The sequence below is a fragment of the Gastrolobium bilobum genome, unplaced genomic scaffold (genome assembly GCF_033153095.1).
Source record: "Gastrolobium bilobum isolate Gb01-03AN ecotype WA unplaced genomic scaffold, APGP_CSIRO_Gbil_v1 utg9675, whole genome shotgun sequence".
Lineage (NCBI taxonomy): Eukaryota > Viridiplantae > Streptophyta > Magnoliopsida > Fabales > Fabaceae > Gastrolobium > Gastrolobium bilobum.
Genome location: NW_026897381.1, coordinates 232,828 through 246,466, shown reverse-complemented (window position 1 = coordinate 246,466; position 13,639 = coordinate 232,828). Strand labels below are relative to the sequence as shown.

Sequence of the window (13,639 nt, the reverse complement as noted above, 5' to 3'; positions counted from 1 at the left end):
TACAAGCTTAAGTGAATTTAGTTTATGTGGAAGAAATCAAAACAACCCCCATTGGCGCAATAATTGTTCTTAATTAATTTAAATCATCAAACAATTTCCTTGGCGATTGAAGTTCTGTTTATTGAAGCATCTTCTAAAATGTGGTTCCCTTTTTCACGTAGTCTGTTGGATCAGTAAATACAATAATAAGGAGGCCTAGTGATAGAAAGCTGATTGATTACAATACAAATTGTGAGGCTTCAATCACAGCAATAGAGGACGCATTGAGAGGTAACCTGAGAATCAAAGCTTTTTCTCATCTTCTCAAAGTTGAATATAAGCATGTTTCTATATACTAAAGGTAAACATGAAGGATGTAATTCTTGTATCTTTGAGAAGGAATTGAACAACCAGAAATGGCCAAAGGTCTTCCTGAAATGAGTGGGGTCAAGAATAGATTTTTGTAATCTTTTCTTTTTCTTTGGGTACAAATGGAGAATGTTTTCTTGGTCAATGAAATCGTTCAAGCCAGAACCACATAAAACTTAAACAGAAGAAAAGAAGCTGGAAGTCAGTGTTATTAACAATGACAAATTAACATTTGTTTGGGCTGAACAGGGAGGCAACATGTAAATGGGGAAGCATCACATACTTCTCCAGTTGCTGGGTAAGTGTTTGTTTTGGTTGGAGCAGGAGGTGCTGGAAGGGCATTTGCCTATGGTGCAAAAAGTAGGGGGACCCGTGTTGTCATTTTTAACCGCAATTTGGTAATGTAATATGCTATACTTTATCTTAAGAAGTCAAAAAGATCATTCTCTTTCTTATAGATAAATAAAAACCATTAATATAGCTTCGCTCACTGGCTTAAACTTTTGGATTTAATTGGTTCTTCACATAATTTCAGAATCTTGATATTACGGATTTGATTCTCACCGCTCCTCATTTAATTAATAATTAATCAAATCTTGTGGAGTTTGTTATCACAGATATGTGGACTTGTACATTGTCCACCCTTCAAGTCTAAAGGGTTCTTGGGTGAGAGGGCGTGTTAGAGATATATAAAAATCATTAATATAGCGTACCCACTGATTAAGCTTTTGAGTTGAATTAGTTCTTTAACATCTTATTTAAAACAATCTCATTTCTTTGTTTGATAGAGAAAGCAAAAGCTCTTGCAGACGCAGTTTCAGGGGAAGCTCTACCATACGAATTCTTGGATAGATTTTCCCCAGAAAGCAGGATGGTCCTAGCAAATGTGTCTTCTGTGGGAATGGAACCAAATTCAAACGAAAGTCCTATAACAAAGGTTCTCTCTCTCTCTCTCTCTCATTCATTGTAAAAATAAAATAAGATACTTAATTTGATATGCTTCATGGTTTAATGCTTACTTTGGGTGCCTTGAGATCATATGAGCTGGTGTTTGATGATGCTTACACACCTAGAAATACAAGGCCCTTGCAGGAGGCTTCTAAGGCTGGAGCCATTGTGGTGAGTGGAGTTGAAATGTTCATTGACAGACTCTTGGCCAATTCCCGCTTTATACAGGAGGATTAGATACTAACCATCAATAGCTTCCAAGATTTTGACATCTTAAAATTTAATTAACAATGTATTCAGTCTTTTTCTTTTGCTATGCAGCTCCAGAAGATTTCATGCTCAAGCTTATTCTGGAAAAAAATTGATTTCTTCACATCATATTCCATCAGTAAACAAGTTGTTTGTTATCAAAAAAAAAAAAAAAAAAACAAGTTGTTGTCACCATCTATTTGTTACATTCTCTCTTGTTACTGAAAGAATAAACACAAAGAGATAGCCTTTTGTGAATGGCAATCCATAGGTCTCCAGGATCCTAAAGAGGAAGAGGAGAATGAAGCATGCAGGTTTTACTGGTTCATACTATTGTTAAAGAAAGCTAAACCGCTACAAAATTTCCATCCAATTGCACAAATTGAGCTGTGTTATTTTTAATGTAAAACGTTTAATGTTGAATAAAGAAAAATCAGTGTATAAATAAGCTGCTTGCTTACTTGGGTCATGGCATATTTTATACTTTTTTTTTTTTTTTGTAGCACTTGCTGCATAGGGTATACCATTTTCAGTAATTTCTACAATCATCCTTCACTCTTGTCCTGTAATCAAACTATGTTTTTGTTTCATCACTCTTTCTTTCTAATCTATATTTTAGTTTTTATTTTATCTACAATCAAGCTGAAGGAATCCTAGCTGAGAGCCTTATGTTGTCTCATTTTACCTCCAGTGTGATCTCACATGCTATAGTGAAAGGTATGTGTCTGTGTGTGTGTGTGTGTGTGTGTTTTTATCATTGTCTTCACATTTTTCTAAATATAAGTTGGACAAACTTCTACTGCACTTGATGTGGTGCAGGAAACTCAAAATTCTTAAAAGATGGAAAGCCTCCTTCATCCACAACCAAAATATGCCCACTAACATATTCTGCATCATCAGATGCAAGGTTAAGTGCGGCATTAGCATCATTGGGTTAACAATTTGCTCCATCTAGGAGACAAGAGTTGTGAACAATTTCCACAATTTGCTGTGCATCTAGATGTGGAATTGCAAAAGATGATATGCAACTGACTAGAACTCATGCCTCCGCAGCTCTGAAGCCAAAGATTTAACAATGCCTATGACAGCAAACTTGGACGCTGAGCAGGTGTGGTGGGCCATCCCTCCCTTCATTCCAGTGACACTGGCTGTGCTTAGAATGGACCCAAATCCATTTGGAATCATTACACATGCGGCATGTTTGGTACATGCCACAACCCCTCGTACATTTATGCTCATGAATGACTTTGTCAAATAATGCTGGGAGGAGTGCTGCAGGCTACTCTTGCATTATTGTACATTATATCAAGCTGTTTGTATTCAGAAATGGCAAAATCAACATGACATTGCACGTTATGGAATTAGCATTAGACTTTAGTGACTTCAATCTGATACCTCTCGCGGTTCAGATATGAAATTCAAGGACAACCAAATCTAAGTTAATGCAGACCCAACTCCCAACAAAAAATAAAATAAAATTCTAAAGCCATTTTCTTAATCAAAGTATTTCAATTAAAGAAAGTAGATTAGAGAGCTTGAATTGCTGTTGAAGTGGAAAGTAAAGTAGAACTTCCAATACTTAATGTTCTTCTTAATCATCATACAGAGAAATTTCGTCAAAGAATATGTAGTTATAATATGATTAATATTTCTAGAATAAATTGTTAGCCAACATTTCCCTGTTGCAGTAAGATAATTGTACCTTGTAGTTGAGATCGTTAGAACATAAAACGAGTAAAATGCACGTGAAAGTTGAAATTCTTCACTCCATACCCCAAATGACTGACCTGATAACATTGTCTTAGAATTGAACTCTGGACCTCTCCCACCCTAAGGGAGAATCATACCACTAGACCAAATACCATTTGCCTTTTTTCTTGTGTCTCGTTATTAACAGAACGCTTAATTTTAAATTGCGAAGAGCAAAACAAATACATTGATTATACATAAAGATACATATCTATTATCTTTATAAAAAAAGTTCAGAAAATGTACTGTTTTTAGGTCGTATTGAAAGTACTGTGCGCCTCCAAATTATATCCAGAAACTACGTACATGTTGTATTATTTTTCATCACTTCAGTTTGGTTGAGAATGTTCCTTAAAACCACGAATAAAACAAAGTTCCATATTTTGGGCACATAATACTGAATCACTGATATTCTAGAACGCCCATAAAGTGAGTGAAATATGGATGACCCCATGCAACATACTCTTCTTAAAGAAATACGCATGTAAGAAGTAAATATGGCGGGCAAGTTCTGGTTCTGGGGGCAGATGAAAAAAATGTAAAAAAAGTACCAATATGTCTGCTAAGGGAATTACTGTTTTTCTAATAATAACAATAATTCCAGGAATTAAAAGATAAGGACTATTAAAAGCAATATCAGATTAGAGAAATGCATAATTTGAGAGTAAGACATACAAAGAATGCTGATTTACAGAATTTCAATGATTTTATTAAATTTCATTGTGTAAAAGAAGGCACTTGTCGAGGGACCAATGCATAATGACGTCTGATACATGTCAGGAAAACAAAATCGAGTGATTCTGCACGCAATTCTTTTAGGAGATTAAGAAGCAATTGCTCTTGATATGAATTATCCCAAACTCACAATGGCAACTAAGTTTAACACTGACAAAGCTTAGATTAAAAATAATTATCGCAGAATAAAAACTAAGATATTTCAGAATATTCTAAGCAACTAGCATTTCAATATGACTCCCATCCAAGACCAAAAAAGTAACTCAACAAAACTATTTTCCTGCATTGAAGCCGCTTGACATGATACATACCAATAATCTAAGTATATGATTGCTATAAATATGACCAAACATGGCAAGTGAGAGTCCTCATCTGACAATAGCTGGCAGGGAGAGTAGAAATAGTTCTAGTCATAAGACTCCGACATAGATAGAATGATGCACAGAGAACTGCATAACACAAATAAATGAAATAGAAGAGAAAGTTAATTAGTTGAATCCACTGAATGCTTGAATCCCTGCGAATACTACGCTTACACCCTAAGTTACCGATTGAAAAAAGCAAAGAACAAGGCAACAGAATTTAATTAAACAAGTATTGTATTAGAGTAAAATTCAAAATGACATGACATACCAGTTCAAAAGGAGTGAGCGAGAACATATTCACCAGGTGCAATCTTCAACAAAGGAGAAATTATACCCTGTATCGCTTGCAATGACTGTTGAACCTGTATCTCCTCCTCAACAGACCGCTTAAGATTTCTGATATGATTCTTGAGAGCTTCAGAAGCTCTAATATCATCAGCCCTCATTTCAAGAACTTTTTTTGTCAAACCCATCAATAAACTCGAATATCTGGGAATGGTACAATACTTATGCAAGAACACCAAAAGTAACTCCAGCTTCTCCAAATCCAAATCCAAAACACACCTCAGCAATTTCTTCCTAGCCACCAATTCTTCCATCACAGCCAACACATTCCCAGGGTTTTTACTTTCCAACACAGACACCAAAGCTTCCCCATGCCTAAACTTGTTCAACAGCTTATCATGCTCGGCCAACTTCACCTTTTTCGGCCTCATTACCAAGTAATCTCCCTCAGAAGGTTTCTCTCTTTGCCCTCTTTGAAAATACCTAAAATGTGAAGGCCTCAAGACTTGCCTTTCAGTGTGCTCCACAGGCCTAATTCTCCAAAACAAACTTGACTCACTCACCCCATTTTCATTTTCGTTTTCGTTTTCCTTTTTTGTCTTCCTTTTGCCAGCATAGATTATCCCATTAGAGGTCCCAATAACCCTTGTAGAACAATCTGGGGAGTAACCAACAGACAAAAGAGGTGCAGGGAACCTCATGGAATGTGTAACCTTCATTGAGGCATAGTCAAACACCTTCATGTACCCATCCAAACCCACACTCAAAATCCTAATTTGATTCGATTCCTCCCCAGAATCCTTCCCAATTCGACCCACACAAATAGAAGTCACAGTCTTGTTGTGGCTCTCCATTGAAAACAAAAGCTTCCCGCCACCAATCAAATCCCAGAGCTTCACGGAGCTCCCACCGGCCGTCGCAACCATCCCTCCCGACGGCAAGAAAACCACATCCTCCACAGGACTCCCATGGTTCACCTCCATCGTCGATTTCGAATCCCTAACCCTAACGTCCCAAAGCTTGACGACATGGTCGTAGGAACCGGTAACGAACATGTCGGCATTAACAGGAGAGGAATCTCCGCACCTGACATAATCCCTATGGCCCTGCAATTCCAAAATTGGAGTCTCCTCCGCCACATCCCAATACTTGACGAGGGCATCATCGCTGCCGGAGATGAGGTGGAGCTTGTCGAGGAGCGGGAACTGGACGAACCGAACGGGGCGGGTGTGGGAGCGGAGGCGACGGAGCGCAGTGCGAGTCTTGACGTCAAAGACTTGGACGAGGCCGGAGAGGTCGGAGGCGGCGATGAGGCGGGCGTCAGAGCGGAAGGAGGCGCATGAGACGACATCAGAGAAGGAGGAGATAGTGGAGGTTGGGGTTAAGGTTTGGGAGCTGAAGAAGGAGAGAGAAGCAGAGTGAGCGACAGCAAAGGAGTGAGGTGGAGTTGGGGAGAAGGTGAGGGATGGGACAGAGATGAGCTTAGGGATTTGCTGAGTCTTGAAGGAAGACCAGTACTTGGATTCTGGGGTTTCCTTTGGAGTTCTAGGTTTCGTTTTCACCTTAGGTTTTACAGGGAAGCTCTTCGTTGTTCGTTGTTCCTCCATTGATGCCACTCACAAGAGATGCTATGCTTTCTTTAGTTTAGGGTTGAAAGTTTTTACGGGGAAGCTCTACAGGATGTTGACCTTCTGAGAAATCACGCCCTTCAAAAGTGGATAAGACCTCCCAAAGACTGCCTGCACACAAATAGCATAAGTGTCAAAGGAAAATGTCTCTATAAATTATATCACATCAATAAAATAGCTTAATAGAGCCAAACATAATACCTAAAAGGCTGTCCTATTCCAGCCTTCATATCAGATGGACTAATTCAACTTATTTAGTTCCAAGCCAAATTCAAAAGCAGCCAAGCAAAGAAAAAAATATATTCCTATTCAGTTCTGTCCAATTCATAACCTTCAAGCATACTTAGATATGCAATGAATACTTTCCAAGAACAAAAAAAATTGTAATTTCCAGACAAATGAAGGGTGTCTCTTTTTCATTGTGTTTGGTTGTGTATGAGATGACATGTGACAACAATTTAGTGTTCTGGAAGGCACTTTTCTCATCCAAATATAAATGTTCAAATTTCCTTTAGAACAAAAATAAAAGTCAACCATAGGAGATATAAGCCTTATTAATAAATAGGGCAACCTGCTTCATATATTATATCTTTCAGTGACAACAAAGTCGGAAAAGTAATTAGTAAATTTATAAAATGCATATGACCAATGAAATAGATAACTGTTATTCACAGTCGATTTTCTTAAGAGTTATCTTGAATTTAAGGGGGTGTGATTTTCTGTCTGTTTGGTTGTGTGTGAGGTGACATGCTGCAAAAGATTAGTGTTTCGAAAGTCACTTTTCTCATCTGCATACAAGCGTTCAAATTGTGAAATATAACCCAAAATGAAAAAATCAAGCTGTAGGAGAAATAAGCTAAATTTAAACATGTATCGAAGTTGTTTCTCTACTTAATTACAAATTTACAAGTAACACATGAATTTCAAAATAATTAAAACTTGAGTTCCTTATTATAAATATCAAACCAGTCTACATATAAACATATTTATAAAAAATTGATTAACCTGAAATCTAAAGTTTTCAATTAAAAAAATTAAAATTAAAATTTTTTAACTTTCGAAAATGCATGTTACAGTGAATGCAAATTGACTAATTAATACCTCTGAACATAATAAGACTTCATTCTAAGCTAATGGGTTGCTTCCTCTAGCGTCAAAACCTGGGCAATGTTCAACCTCACCACCTTTCTGCAACCAAGCCCAAATGAAAAGAAGGCATAAACACAAACACCTCATAGTCAAAAAAGAAAGAGAGACCCATTAAAGAAAAGCAGCGATTTTTACATCTTGGAGAGCATGTTGGGAGTACCGCCTGTGACCTTAGCAACGCAACGGTGTTCCTCAGCGAAGACGTTACGGTACAGCTGCATTCCTCAACAAAAAAGGAAAGAAAAAAAAAAATCAGTGTCTCTGTTGGTAACGAGCTACAGTGTCAGTGTCGCTAACCTCCACCCCAGTTTCCTTCACGCCTCAAACTATGCAAGCAAACCCCCAACCACGCCTTGCACTGTCGATGAAGGTTTTACTATTCCCACTCTTAGTTTATGCTTAGGTTTGGGTTTAGTCTTATTTTTGGCAACCAAACTTTAATGAGTAAATCAAGTAGGCTACCTTTGCATATAAGGTGGGAGTAATCATTTTAAAAAAAAAAACTTTTGAGATGTGCACGTAATAAAGATGAATTAATAAATATTAACAAATTAAAATAAGGAGAACCATGTTTGTCTCTCTTTTGGATTAGATTAGGAGTAGTCTCGTGATATTGAAATAAAATTTTAAAAAAAATATGAAATTCCTAAAATTTAAAAAGAGAAAAATATAAAGATATTTAGTTAGGATAGAATTTGATAAAAGATAAAAAAAAATAAAAAAATACAAATAGAAAAAATAGAAAAAAAATTGTGTTGTTGTAATTCTTTTAATTTTTATTTTCTGGTTTATCTATTTTACATCATGTAGCTTGTATTTTTGTTAATGTGATGTGATAAATAAAATATAAAATTAAATGGACGTAATTACAAATAAACAAATTATTATTATTATCCACTCGACGATCTATAAAATTAATTGTATGGCTTGTCATTCTTAACGGACAGAAGAAACCTCCCATGTTTCACTACATTAGATCTCTAGAAACACATTGAAAAGGTTAGAAGAATAATAAGCACATGGTTAAATACATGCATGAGTTGAATTGAATTAAATTTTTTGAAGAACTGAATCGAATTAGTTTAAACAGTTATGTCCGCTTCGGTTCAGTTTGAAAATGATTCGATTTGATTAGAAACCAATTCGGTTCAGTTTGAGAATGATTCGATTCAGTTCGATTTGAAACCGGTTCGAGTCGAACCTATTCTGAAAAAGAAAATTAAAAAAATAAAGTAATAAAATGGTTCGATTCGATTTAAAAATCGGTTCGGTTCTATTCAAAAAGGATTCGGTTCAATTCAATTCTTAAACTGATTTCTAAAAATCAATTCGATTCTTGAACTAGTTCTTTAAAAACCAGTTTGATGAACTAATTTTTAAAAATCAATTAATTTAGATGTGATTCGATTCAGTTAATAGTTTAATTTTTTAGTTTACACACCCCAACACATGGTTAACATTTTCAATGAATCCGATCTTCAATACCCAAAATTTGGCTTCCAAACCAGAATGACTCAAATGGCAAATTCATGTAAGCTCGCGGTTAGTGTCACCAGATGAAAATTGCAAATTATGGGCATATACAACATCCTAACTTCCCATTAGCAACATAAACCAGCCACATATGACGCTAAAAACTTAATAGATATCACGGATAATACCATTTTCCATTAAACCCAGATTATTAAGGCTAGAAGTGAAAGTAATCCTTGTACAAAAATTTTCGCTAACAAATGAATAATTTTACCATGGCTCTTCGCCCTCTTAATATACACCGATATTTCATTTAAATCGAATTGTGATGGAGATTGGTAATGAAGCTTCAAAAAGTAGAATACACATGGATGAGAGAAATTGATAAAAGATAACATAAAGCCTAAAATTTTTAGGAAAGCTCCTGCTCTGTTTCAGCCTTAAAAATAACCACTCACATTAACTTGCCCATGAAAATAACTACCCCGTAATACAGCAAGACAGAAGATAAGAATTCCCACTAGAATTAGCTGAAGTGACGTTCACATTCAGAATCAAACTATACAGTACACAATCATAAGTTGGTTACTTTCGCTTTGACTTTTTTGAGGACCTTCGGCTTTCCAGCTTTCTCTGTGCAGTTTCAAATTCCTCTTCAGACGGTTCTGGCATATGACCTCCACCATATTTTGAAACTAGAGATGAGAACATAGAATCAAACTGGTCCTTCCTCTCACATCGACGTTGTGATATAATAGCATACAGATCTGTTTCTGATTTCTTATTTGATCTGCAGAAGATTTAAACATGATTATTCCTACATTACAGAGTAAATAACATACGCCAAACCCTGCCCGATAAACTTACTTTGCCCTCCTTAAAGGACTAGTTGGTGGTTTGGTTTCTGATATTTTCTTTGCCCACTTCTTGTAGGCTTTTGTTTCCTTTAGTTCTCCTACAGATATGGAGAAGAGGAAAACAAGCATCAAGGAAATTGCCGAAAAATACAAGTAAAATATTTTGCCAATATTAATATGCTCAGTCTCTCTGCTAAAAGTAAAATAAATTTCCAATTTTTTATGGACTTGGAGATCTATTTGAAAGTTAAAAATTCTAATATCTATTTTCCAATAGTGAAACCTAGATCTAGAGCAAATGTCTAATTGAAATTTGGGCCAACAAAAGCTTGTATTATTCTTACCAGTAGCCATAGCCTCATCAAGAATATCCTTGAATCGGTGTGAGTCAAGTTTAGGATCCGAACACAACATTGAACAGAATAACCTGCAAAGCGAAGTTACTCCAGATGTCAAGCGGAAATCCTTTAAAAAAATGTCTCCTGCTCATCACAATGCTTTCTTACCTGTTCATATTACCCTTGCACTTCTTGTACAGACCAATCAAATCATTTTTCTCAGAGTCAGATCCCCTATAGTTCGCTTCAAACTCCTCAATATCAGCTTCAGTGACCTATTAGCGTGTATAACAAAACTACACTAATGAAAACAAGTATACCACAGGGCATCAGGGAAAAAAGGATCATATATTAAAACAAGAACCTTCTTGTACATTGCTCTGAAATACTCTTTAAGGTTCTGAACAACATCTCCTGCAAGGTCCTGATTTTCAGAAATAAATAAATAACAGTGGTGAATGTCCAGGACAATGCTAAAATATCCTGAAATGCTAATCTTTCATTCTGTTGTAGTGTTGTACAATAAAATTGTTACAATAAGAACAGTTCCCTCCAATAACAGTAAACAGATCATAAAGATTTACTTTGTATCTAGATATTGCAAATTACAAATTCATTATATCACGGCTTCATTAGTTTATTGGCAGCTGCAAATATTGAAACACTTACAGCATCATCAACACAACCAGTCTGATCATAAAGGGCCCGTTTTTCCTCATCCCCAAGAATTGAGATAACGTTTTGCAATTGCTGAAACTTTGCTTTCGCTTCCTGTAAATGAAGATGATCAATTACTACTGCAGAGATCTAAAATTTTAATAAATCGACGACGGCATAACAGGAAACATTAAACAAAACACCTCATCACCAGGGTTCTTATCAGGATGCAGCCTCAATGCCAACTTGTAGTATGCCTTCTTTATTTCCTGTTGAGACGCTGTTCTCTCTACACCAAGAACCTAAAAGCAATCAAGCAATAGGTCACTCTCCAAAATATCCTTGTTCATACATGACTGTGAATTAGTGGTGTTGATGCCATGTGGCTCGGAGAATCATAGGTGTTGTTGTCAAGTGACTCGGGTTTCAATTCATGTAATCAGCCTCTTACATATGCAACGTAAGGCTGCCTATGAGAAAGACCCACACAATCGATCTAACCTTCCCTAAACCCAAAGATATCAAATCAAACCAAAACCAACTCCTCTGAACAAAAAGAGGAAAAAAAAGAAAAAGAAAAAAGAAAATGGTTGTATAGTTGTGGTCCTTAAATGTCTATAAGAAGTGAAATTAGTGTAATTCGGTGTATAATGGGAGGGAGTTTGGGGAAATATATTATATAAGCCAACCATAACATTTTTACTTCCTATTAGAGAGATCTTATGATGTTACAACTTACAAATTTGCATTCATTCACTTCAAACATGTGTTGTCTCATATCAATAACTCTTTTTTTAACAAATGGTTCAATATGCGTAATGCAACCCTAGACAGGCAATGTAAACATTCATGGGTATATTCACTCCAAACATGAGTAACACAAAGAAAAACTCACCTCAAATCTACACACTACTCTATCAAGCTCTCAAGGCAAAAACAATACAAGGACCTCAGAATATGAAGAATCCAAACAAACACCACCCATGGGTAACCTTATTAACTAAGCTTATTGCTACATACCTGAACTGAATTTTACATACCAATATCTAGGCAATGAAATAAAATAAAATACAATAATATATTTTCGGCAAAACATAAAATGTGGTGTCGTAATTGAAGGATTCAAATAAACAGGGATACCTGGTAGAGGGTGTTGTTTTCTTCGTGATTGTGACGGTTGAGGTCAGATTCGATTTCCTCATCGTCGGAAACCCTAGTTCTCTTCTTTCCCATTTTTTCTGATTCAATAATATCAACTAACTTGGTGATGGTAACGGTGACGGTAGATATATATGTGCACGCTTAATTTAAATCGATTTCATGTTTATGAATAAATAAATAAATGTTTTTTTTTTTTAAAAGAGAGAGAGAGAGGAAAAACACAAATAGGGATTTCGCGCGCTCATCAATTCGTTCCCGCCATCATGTTCTGCTGCGGACTGGTTTACCGCACGATTCCAGAATCAAGTGGAAATGAATTAACATCTCGGTTTGACTCCAAAGTGAAGAGTTAGAAATATTAATTATTCATAAAATAAATTAAAGAAACAGATTTGAGGAAGTTTATAGTTTTTGAATTTCTTAAAATATTATAATAAAAATGTATATATCTATATATATTTTTACAATGTTTTTTTTTATACATCATTTTTACAATGTTAATATATAATATTCTTTGTTAATGAAACCTTTTTTTATTTTTTCTTATAAAATAAATTTCTCACTTATAGTAAATTTTTTAAGGGTTCGCTTTTTCTGCAGTTACTATGCAGTAAGACCAATACGATGTCATTTTGTGGTGAAAATTATGGTGTTTTTATAATTTTAATTTATTTCAGGATTATAATATTCTTTATATTTATAATTTTTTAAGATTTCAATACCAAAATGATTTCATTTTGGAAATAAATGCAGATAACTTAACTGCAGAAATATTTTTCTCAATCTTTAAATCAGAGTATACTTTAAAAGTAAAGTATAATAGTTTATGAAAAAAATTAAGAGTTCGTTTTTTCTGCAGTTACTGCAGATAAGTTATCTGTAGTAGGCCCACTACGATATCGTTTTGGGACGGAAATCATAGTGTTTTGTAATTTTAATTTATTTCAGAGTATTAATAGTATTTATATTTATAATTTTTTAAGATTTCAATACCAAAACTACGTCGTTTTGGAAATAGATGCAGTTGCAGAAACTTTTTTCTCAAAAATTAAAGGCAAAATTTGTGACATATCAATAATATAATATCCAGTTACAATAATATCCTCATAATTTTTTAATGATCTTTTTTTTATACATAATTTTTGAATGATCTAATTAAGTCTACAAAGGATGGAGAATAAGCGTGGAGAGAACGAGAGAGGTGAACTTGAGCGCTCATCAGAAGAAGATGATCAATTGAGGAAGAGTACCAAGAAATACAAGAGTGGTGAGGGTGATTTTAATCCTGATGAGGCAAGGGTACGTAGAGAGGAAGATTGGATTGAAAAGAGGCCTTCTTTCAGGGAAGCATTGCTTAGGCACAATGGGGAGTTTGAATCAGAAATGAATATGAAGGAGGACCAAAACGGTGATGAAGATGATTCAGAAATTATTTATGAACTTGATCCGGATGGGCGAACCAATTTCAAATTATCGGAAGAGCTGAAAGAAAAAATAAGGAAACCTTGGTGGAATACTCTTATTGTAAAGTTGTTGGGGAAAAAGGTCTCCTTGAATTTTATGAAAAAGTGGTTGGAAGACATGTGGGCTAGGGAAGGAAGAATCCATGTAATGGATTTGGAGAATGACTATTTTCTGGTCAAGTTTGAGATGAAGGAGGATTTGGAATTTGCTTGGTCTGAGGGGCCGTGGAGCAT

The 13,639-nt window shown here is 35.4% G+C and overlaps 2 protein-coding genes and 1 pseudogene across 3 annotated transcripts; all 3 read right to left on the bottom strand.

Moving 5' to 3' along the window:
• Positions 1–2,341: 2,341 nt before the first annotated feature.
• Positions 2,342–2,888, bottom strand: LOC133306485 (secoisolariciresinol dehydrogenase-like; annotated as a pseudogene).
• Positions 2,889–4,102: 1,214 nt separating this feature from the next.
• LOC133306491 (protein SLOW WALKER 1-like) lies at positions 4,103–7,845 on the bottom strand. The gene is made up of 4 exons (XM_061506819.1): positions 7,592–7,845; positions 7,409–7,495; positions 4,663–6,418; positions 4,103–4,478 (listed from the first exon to the last, which is right to left on the bottom strand). Exon 3 carries the CDS (start codon positions 6,284–6,286, stop codon positions 4,667–4,669), a length of 1,620 nt encoding a protein of 539 aa, XP_061362803.1. The 5' UTR covers positions 6,287–6,418; positions 7,409–7,495; positions 7,592–7,845; the 3' UTR covers positions 4,103–4,478; positions 4,663–4,666.
• A 1,389-nt stretch (positions 7,846–9,234) lies between these two features.
• On the bottom strand, positions 9,235–12,225 carry LOC133306490 (chaperone protein dnaJ 6-like). 2 transcript variants are annotated; one of them, XM_061506818.1, is made up of 9 exons: positions 12,165–12,192; positions 11,922–12,019; positions 10,985–11,083; positions 10,794–10,895; positions 10,489–10,548; positions 10,293–10,399; positions 10,131–10,213; positions 9,797–9,884; positions 9,235–9,719 (listed from the first exon to the last, which is right to left on the bottom strand). In XM_061506818.1, the coding sequence occupies exons 2-9, from the start codon at positions 12,012–12,014 to the stop codon at positions 9,515–9,517; spliced, it is 837 nt and encodes a 278-aa protein (XP_061362802.1). In that variant the 5' UTR covers positions 12,015–12,019; positions 12,165–12,192; the 3' UTR covers positions 9,235–9,514. The 2 variants fall into 2 exon arrangements, with proteins under 2 accessions (XP_061362802.1, XP_061362801.1); XM_061506817.1 differs by having other exon boundaries at positions 11,922–12,225.
• Between the last annotated feature and the right edge of the window lie 1,414 nt (positions 12,226–13,639).